The following is a 9,427-nucleotide window of genomic DNA, read 5'->3' on the forward strand; positions in this document are numbered from 1 at the left end:
GACACAATCCTTTTATTAAGATATTTTTTTCTCTTAAAAATATCTTTGCATTTTGTAAGATATAATCCTTAGACAAAGGTATTGTTTCAATGATTACCTTATAAAAGGAAAACTCTTTATTTCGTAAAATATAATTTTTGAGTTAAAATATGAAAAAATAAATTTTTAGGTTTAAACTTTTTAACCGTAGTGCTTTTTAATTATCTCATAACTTTTATGTTCAGAGGTGTTTTTCTAATGTGTCACTCTACTAAGAGATAAAACTATTCACATGAAAAACTAACTAACGATCCAATAGTTCCACTATATCAGTTTATGCAAAATAACCTTTGAGCTGAAATAACTTTTTATTATGTGATATAGCTTTTCTATTTTGAAAATACATCAACAATTTTTGATCCAAAATTTCCATGTTTAGCTTCATGCCATTAAACATCAAGATCTTTATATGGTTACTAGTTATTTGAGAAATGACATAGCTAGAAAAAGGAAAGACAGGAATAAGGCTACCAAAATTTGTAAAACAAGGAGAATAGCCTTTAAATAATTGCAACCGTTCTACAATTGGTTGTGTTTGAGATAGCCATTTGATTTCTTCTCAGAGATTACAAAAAATTTTCCCTGAATGTACGATGGACTAATTTTTGCTCTAGTTCTATATATATATATGAGTTCCCTTTTCCTGAAAAAAAATCACTAAAAATGATTGGCCAAATAAACAAGATATACAAGGCCAAGGGGAGTTCCTAAGGTTAATAAGAATCATTAGGGTCTTTGAGATTGAACCAAGTTTACCATATTGATCGCAGCATCTTTCCATGGCAAATTAATGTTAAAATTTTGGGCACTCAAGAGCAACTCCCTTGCCCTATTTAGAAAATCAACACCATCCTTTTGAATCTGCACTCTTTTGGGCCATTTGAGTAGGCTGATGTATGTTTCAAGGTCATGAACGCATGAAGGATTTTGCACGTTGAAGAAGTCCAGGACAAGTTCAACACCAACGTGAGCATAACATGAGCAGCTCCATGGGAACTCATATCTCCCTCCCAAAACCCTAAAATTCTCGTTGAATAAAACACCTGGAAGCTTTGTAATGGGGTCGTTAACATTGGCTATTCTCAACACTTTAACTCCCAATTCCTCACACCTTTGCTTGAAACTTGAGTTCCCTACTCTAGGTCCCCCAAAGGAGAAGACAGTGACCGGTGTTTCTTGGTCTGAATCGGTTTTATTCAAGCCAAGCTCTGTAATATCATAAGCAAATAGAAGGGCCAAAGCACTCCCCATACTATGGCCAGCCAAAGTTATGCTCAATTCCTCACCTTTGTATTTGTTTAGTATCCTTGAAACCTCGGATAGAAGCTGTTCGCGACAACTCTCGAGTCCAAACTTGCTATCAGTTTCGTCTGAAGTGTACAAGCTCAAAAACCCTGACTCCACCTTCACTTCCGGCCTCGGGTTATGCGGGTCTAGGCGTGCAGGCGTGAGCGAGCTCATGAAATTGGCAACCCATTCATGGTTTGTAACCGTCCCTCGAAAAGTGATCAGCACATCTCTTCTCCCAAGCCTTTTAACGGCATCATCCGATGACACCGCTACATAGCCAATCCAACGGCCGCAAGAAGCCGTTTGGATTGGAATATTGACATCAGGTGTAGCGTAGATGTATTTAGTTACTTGGTAACCAGAGTTCTCCATCCCAACTTCTTTTAGCATACTCTTCTTTCCGTACTTGCAATTCAAGTACCTTCTAGAGTTGGGATCAAGATCAAAGGCCTTGTAACAGGCGGCGACGAACTCCCCATATCGGATGATCTCTTTCCGGAGAAGAGGGTGCAATGGTTCGACTAGATTTTCCCAGTTGTTGGAACCTTGAATTTCTCTCCAGAAACGAGACAAGATAGAACTAGCTTTGGAAACTGCGGCAGCAGTAACCGCCATAGCTGGTGTTTCTACAGAGTTATTAGCAATAACTGATAGTCTTGATGAAGAAATCCCCGTTTTCTTTGGCAAGCAAACTTGCCCAAATGAATGTGACCTGGGCTGAATGTCCCCTGGAAATGCAATATGGTTCATGTTTAAGCTTGGCATCAACACTTTAGATGCCATTTTAGAGAGTGCAGGAGGGAGAGAGATATAGACACAGAGAGAGAGTGGGAGACAGAGAGGGGGATGAGAGGCTACTCTATTTTGTGAAAGAATATGAAACAATTGGATATATATATATGTATAAGGAAGAAGAGAGGAAGAGAGGGTGGGAGCTAAATACCTGACAACGGTGTTTCTCTCATGGTGAAATTGAGACAGAGAGAGAGAGAGAAAAGAAAAGAAAAGAAAAAGCACGTTGGCGAGTATTTGACTGAGATAATCATTCAAACTTGCAGAGGCAAGTGGTCGGTCGGGTTTAATATGTCACACTCCTCCGAGGGCTCATACTGTTGCGGCTGGTCATCCTCCTTTTTACATATATATTAAAAAATTAATATATACTTCTAATACACATATACTTACTATATACTCTTTATTAAGAATATATATTATAAATAAACCAAAACGCTCATGAACGCTGACAGGCGTTACTTTGTCGTTTGCTTGTCTGTGTCCTTTTCCTTTTATTGGGGTTGACTTCAAAACCCCCTACTATGAACAGAGCAAAATTCCCTAGCTGTGCCCTCAAACGTTCAACCAAAATATATTAATTTTTGGGTCTCATGCAGACCCCAGTTTCATATTTTATCTCATTCTTTAACATTATTTTGTGAATTCATCGGACAGGAATTTAAATAGCATTGTTTTGTGGATAAAATGTTAATTTGAGTTTCAATTTAATTACCTTTGTCAAAGTTCAACTTGGAATGGTAGAATTTAGTAATTCAAAGGATTTTCACAGAGAGACCAATTAATTAGACGGTACATTGATTTTATTTTGATGAAATGAAGAAATTCTCAGTAAAGAAAAAAAATTAATTGTTGAACGAAAAGTTTGGTATGTTTCAAATATATATAAGTCCGCTAGTCTAAATACTTTCATTTATATATTGGTTTTTCATATGTTAATAAATGTGAATAAGTCATTTCCATAAAAACACATAAGAAGATAATAATTTTGATAAAAAGTTTAATTATCCGTAAAATTATTTACATAAAATATTAAAACATGTTAAAATGCTTAAAAAAGTTCAAAGCAACTCATGATTAAAAATCCCCAGCAATTTCAACTAATGAAGTCTAGTTAGGTTTTACTTTATATAAATTATGGTGTTAATCTGGCGCCAATTGGTGGTATCCCACTTTACCCTTGGAGGGGCATGCTTATATAGGGGCATAGACGCTATTTGGACAGTAATATTTTTTTTTGCCCTTTTTCCATTTTTGACAATTATCCTTATCCTTAATTTAACTTGAATTAGGGTTCCCTATTTCCTTTGGTTTTCATCAATTACTTAAATGAGTACAAGTAAGATGTGGTCGGAAAAGAGGGATAATGTAGAATTAAGAACTGAAAAAAAGGGGAACCAAAGGGTTTGGAATTTGGCCGGCAATTAATTTTCAATAAAGGGACATAAATTGTAAGAAAATTACACACATGACCCAAGAATGGGTTACTTGATTTGACGAACATGTACACACATATATAAATAGGAGTTTAGACGGATGAGAGTTAAAAGTTCAACGCGGTGAGTGACTTTTGGCTTTTGAGCATAAAGACTGAAACACTTTTGTGTCCTCTGCTCTTCTTAATCACATGCTATAAACCTTTCTAATTAGATTAGGCGAGTAGTGTGCTGCAGCGTCAGCTTCCTCACTTCCTCCTATACGGTCGCCGGTTTTTGACTGCCTCCCCCTTTGCCAACCTTATGTCATAAAAGATTACACATAAGACTGTACCCTCAGCTCTCAAAATTTAGTAATCCTACTAGTTTCAATAAAGTAGATAAAAAAAAGGTTTCTATTTCTTTTTGCTTTATTTCAAATTGGGGTAATGCTTTTAAAAAATTTCTGAATTATTTTAAAAAATTTAAATAAATTTTTATTATTCTATTAAGTTTAATCAAATTTTTATATTTTATTGAACTAAATAGTCATTTTTGACTTTAGCATAAATCCACCAAAGCCCTTGCTTTAGGACTCACAATTTTATAAGTCTCGTAATTTTATATAATATAATTAATTATATTAAATATATATATAAGAATTAAAATAATTAATAAAATATTTTTTAAGTAAGTGTCTATTAAATATTTATTTTCTCTATTTCCTTACTTCTTATTAATTCTCAACTATTTATCTTACTTTTTCATTTATGTAAAAGTCAAAATAATTAACAAAATTGCATATTGTCTCACTTTTTCAATTATGTACTCTAATAAATTTTTATTTTTTATCATTTCTTAATTCTCATAATACTAATAATTCTCAATTATTTTTCCTATTTCAATGAACCTAATATGTTTTAATGATCTCCAACTAATGGTAATTTTTTTAATTTAATAAAAAAGACCTTATTTAAATATTTAAACGCTTTAGGCCTTTGAAGGTATTGAGACATCCCAGTTTTTGACTAGTAGTTGACTAACTGAATGTTAATGCAGATGATGAAAAATGTCATGTAATAATATTATTATACCATATCATTATTCAGTATAACAGTTAATATGTCACGTCAATATCAGGTGACATAAATAATAATAAATTGATATTTTGACTAATAACAGATAGTCAACTGTTAATTATTAAGACTTATTTGATTTAAAATAGAAGAATAAGCACTTAATTAAATGTAAAAAAAGAATAAATATTTATTTAAAATTTTTAAAATGATTTAAGAGTTTTTTAGGCATTATGCCTTTTCAATTATTAATATAATCCTTTCATTATTTGGACATTGAAAGAGATAAATTGGCAAAGCAGATAAAATATGTAAACCAGGATAAAATTTCTTACTTTTGCTTCCTTTTTATTATATGGTAAAACCTCTATAAATTAATACTCGATAAATTAATAATTTCGATTAAATAATGTTTTGGGTCGATTCAACTTGAGATCAATGTAATAAATTAATAATTCGATAACTTTATAAAATCATATATTTAAAAAAAAACACATAAGTTTCACATAATATATAAATTAATAAGCTCTTTATATATCAAACTTATAAATATAAATGACTTAATTAGGAAACTTTTATAACATATGACTTGAATGTTACTTGTTTTTCTTGCAATTAATATCTCTTGGACCTTATTTCTAACTTTTTTTGATATTGAACAAACCACTCATAAAGAACCTTCTCTAGTTTTGGGAATTTTGCAGTTTTATGTCATTTAACATCACCTTTTGCCATGTTGGCTGATAAATACTTTGATGATCTTTCGATTGTATTTGAAATTGTTGTTTAATTGGCTCACTCACAAGTTAATATTTTCTCACACCTATTGTTGCATTCAATTGCTCTTAAGTGCAATTTGGATTTTCTATGTTGCACTCACACAATGCTTTACGCATTTCATCTGTCATTATTAATTTTTCTATATATTTGAGATGAAAGGCCAGTGTATTTAGCTTTATCGTTTGTGTTACTGAATGTTTTTTTTATAAATATTTTTGCTTAACTTAATATCATGAAGTATATTAATTAAGTATATATCAAATGTAATTTTAGTTTCTTACAAAAATGAATAGATTTATTACTTTTATTTAATAAGAGTAATTACATTCATAAACTTATTTTGGTTAAATAAATGCATAGAATAATAATGTATTATAATTCAGTAATTAAGTAATATTTATATGATCACAATGCACTATACATGTATTAAATTCAATATTAAAAAAAAAGAATACCTTGATAAATTAATTTTTAAATTAATATATAAATTAATATATTATTAATTTATCAATTAAGTAATATTTCGATTAATTAATAAATTCTCATTATCTCAAGAAAATTAATTTATAGAGATTTTCCTGTTGTATTTTATCATCAATCAATTTTTTATCATAATTTCATTTAATATTGGATTGAAATTTTGTTGTTAATGGCAAACACATTGTAGATGTCGTATCGATTAATATTTTGATTTTTTTATTAAAAAATAAGACCTATTGATATCAGTTGGTTTCAACCTATTATACATTTTAGATTTATGGTCTATTATTACATATGCTTGTCAAAAACACACAAGGTACAAATAATTTTCCAACATAAATAATAAGCATTACAAAGATAATCAATCAAATAATAAGTTCTTATAAAGGAAAATCATCCAAACCAAACAAGCAATCACCTAATCAATATATTCATTAATCAACATGTGATTGGGAGAAAAGCACAATACAAAATTGAGTAAATTCATGAAATAATAAAATTTAAATTTAAAATTTAATAATATCATTTTCACAATTTTATGGCGATTGATGGTATTAATCATTCATATGTTTTCTTCTTTTACTTAATTTAAAATATTATAAATAAATCAAAATATATAATCTTTAACCTTGTCTAAATTCGTTTACATTTCAGGCATTACTTGTGTTCGAATAACATCTCGTTTGGCTTAATTGAAAAGCCAAGAATAAAAAATAACCATAATTATTATTGTGTTGGATGAACCGTATCAAAAGCCGAGACTGTCAAAGAAAGGCCCTAGCTCGCTAAATATCAGGATTCTTTTTATTGGCTTAGAAAATAAAAAGAGAAGAAAATGAAAATGAAAACAAAAAATGAGAATATTCTACTTAATTAGCGGTCCAACACATGAATAACGAATTGCAATATCTATTTTTTTTTTTAGTCAAAACATTGATCAAAAATGTTAAGCTGATGGGGAAATATGAAGGGAAAAAATTGACAAAATTTTTTCTTTGTTTTAGACTTTTGGGTTAGTTCCTCCCATTGATCTTGGAAATTAATGGTAGATGAGAGGAGAATCTGCTTGAAAGAAAATGAGTAAATGAAGTAAAATGGAGGGTAAACAGGTTACTGGTTTTGACAATTTTGATATGTTTAGAAATTGGCTGAGAGGGAAGGGGGAACATGTGAAACAACAATTTGAAAAATATGTGTGATATTTGTATTCGGGTTGTTTTTTGTTTTTATCAAATGGATTCATCTAATTATGTATGAAAAATTGATATAAAGTCAAGTTTAAGTCAAACTTAGACAAATTGAAAATAATTTTAACAGCATCCCAGTAACAGACAGTTTGAACATTTTAAGGCTTAAACCATACTCAAAACATAAAACTAGGAGCACCAAAGTCCAATTAAAACCACACCCAAGTTATGTAAGATTATTTTCTTTCTTTTTTTTTTAATCGACAAGTTTTGAGAGCAAGTACATTTATTAAAATTATGAAAAATTTTGAAGGAAAATGGTTTGAACGTAAACAAGAAAATTTCATGAATAAATAAGAACGTAAGAATGTAAGTTTAAAAAAAAAAAAAGAATGTAAGACTGATATAATTGTTTATTATATTCAAAATATTCTTATTACTGTTATTTTTTTTTTACAAAAATGCATTCCCTTTCTTTTTTTTTTTTAATTTTGGAAAAAAAAGGGATCGTAATCATTTTCTTTAAATAAGGATCATGTATCAATTAATAAATTAAATGCTTGAATATATGCAAAACGATTCAAGGAAAATCTGATCAATATTTGTATTTTCACTACAACAAATTGGACTTAAGATTGTATATCAATAAAATATGCTGTTAAAAATATTTTTAGTAACACTTCTTGTTTTTATTGTATAGCAGTTTATAAATTTGATGGTCCTATACAATTTTTTGGTAGTATTATAAATAAAAATGTAACTATAAAAATTACATACACTAATAAAGACTATAAATACACTTCTAATATTGCTCCTAAATATTTGAAAAGAGCAATTAAAAATTTAAATAACTGTGTTTTAAGATCTTATTACATATATAATTTGAAGTAAAAAAAAAATTATAAGGGCTTATATTTTGTTGTCATATATACTTAATCATCACTCTAAATCTGATGCCTGTTTATTTTTGGGAATAAGAATTATAAAATCAGAGAGATATTTGTTAGTGTACTCTACAACTTAAACCAAAGGCTTCCATACATCTTTTATTAATTAAAAAATTTCCTCTGGAAGTTGACGTATGGCTTGATCAAACTCTTCTTTTGTACAACATATGACTACTGCCTGGTTAATAGCTGAGCTAAACGTATAAATTGCTTTATTGCTTTTTTATTTTTCTATGAAAGAATTGACAAGAACGATTCGATTAAACCACACACAGAAAGGTCCCCAGTCAAGAACCGAAAGTAACAAAAACATTTCATGGTTTAGCATTGGCTACGGAAGAAAAGTAAAGGTGTTTTTGATGGAGTTGCATGGAAATTAGGCAATGATCATAGAAATGGCTACCTTAACGTGTTCTAGATTGTCAAGCCCTAAAGAAATGAAAAGGGTTGTTGATAAGCATGACAAAAAAAAAAAACCCTGAAGAGAAATTGTCTAGTCTAATACGTTTCTATATAATCTTTTTTTTTTCTGATTTGGATTCAATTTGAATTCTCCCCTTACAACAAATAGTCTTCTTCTCCATTGTATTTGGCCTTTTGCTGCATGCAAGGTCACCTTTTATTATTCCAAAAACCTCAAAACTTTGTCGCTAAAGTGTTTCTATGCTTTTTGGTGCAAGTCACAAGCGCATGCTTCGCCATCTTTAATTGGGTGGTGAAACATTGAAGTCCCAATACATATTGTTTTTAATTGAGAGATTTGAGGATATTTTGTACTTGACTGTGGATCGATCTTTCCCATTTTCCTTTTCTCTTCCTTTGAAGTTAGGGACATTCACAATGCCGCCATGATCTTGTCATTTTTTTAGAGTGGGTTTTGAACAGACAACAAAAATGACTACGACCATACAATGGGCTTGTTGAAGGGAAGACGAAAAAGGGTTTCCTCCAGACCGGTCCTCCTTCACTGGTAATTAAATTTAAAAAATATTTCAACTAATATTCTTTCTGTGGTAATCAAACTTTACTGACAAAATAAATATCAATATCTCTACTTTTTTAAAATACAGGAATGAAGTTAGTCAATTTTTATTGAAACGTTAAAATTAAGAAGGATAAAATTAAAAATTTTTTAAATTAATATATTAAAACTTAATAATTAATAATCAAAAAATTTATAATAATATAATTTTTTATAACATGTAAATAAAAAAATAAAAAAAAAACTTATAATAGTACTCTAAGAAAATTTTGTTCGATAATGATAATATCTTTTTTAATATAAATAATTAAATTATTTTTATGAAACTTATCATCCATTTTGTTTTAAAGTTTTACCTTTCTCAATATAAATAATTAAAAAATTAATATAGTCAACATTCAATATTTTTATTTTATTATATTTAAGTTTATAATACTAA

At 29.3% G+C, this 9,427-nt stretch overlaps 1 protein-coding gene across 1 annotated transcript; it reads right to left on the minus strand.

Annotated features, from left to right (window-relative positions):
• Window positions 1-765: 765 nt before the first annotated feature.
• On the minus strand, window positions 766-2,112 carry DGL (alpha/beta-Hydrolases superfamily protein). Its single transcript, XM_021434971.1, has one exon. The coding sequence runs from the start codon at window positions 2,110-2,112 to the stop codon at window positions 766-768; it is 1,347 nt and encodes a 448-aa protein (XP_021290646.1).
• Window positions 2,113-9,427: the final 7,315 nt, after the last annotated feature.

The sequence above is a fragment of the Theobroma umbraticum genome, unplaced genomic scaffold, assembly GCF_002168275.2.
Source record: "Theobroma umbraticum cultivar Fairchild unplaced genomic scaffold, ASM216827v3 scaffold_130.0, whole genome shotgun sequence".
Classification (NCBI taxonomy): Eukaryota; Viridiplantae; Streptophyta; class Magnoliopsida; order Malvales; family Malvaceae; genus Theobroma; species Theobroma umbraticum.

Excerpts from the sequence above, each read along its gene's own strand:
- DGL (XM_021434971.1), bottom strand. The coding sequence starts at position 2,112 with ATGGCATCTAAAGTGTTGATGCCAAGCTTAAACATGAACCATATTGCA.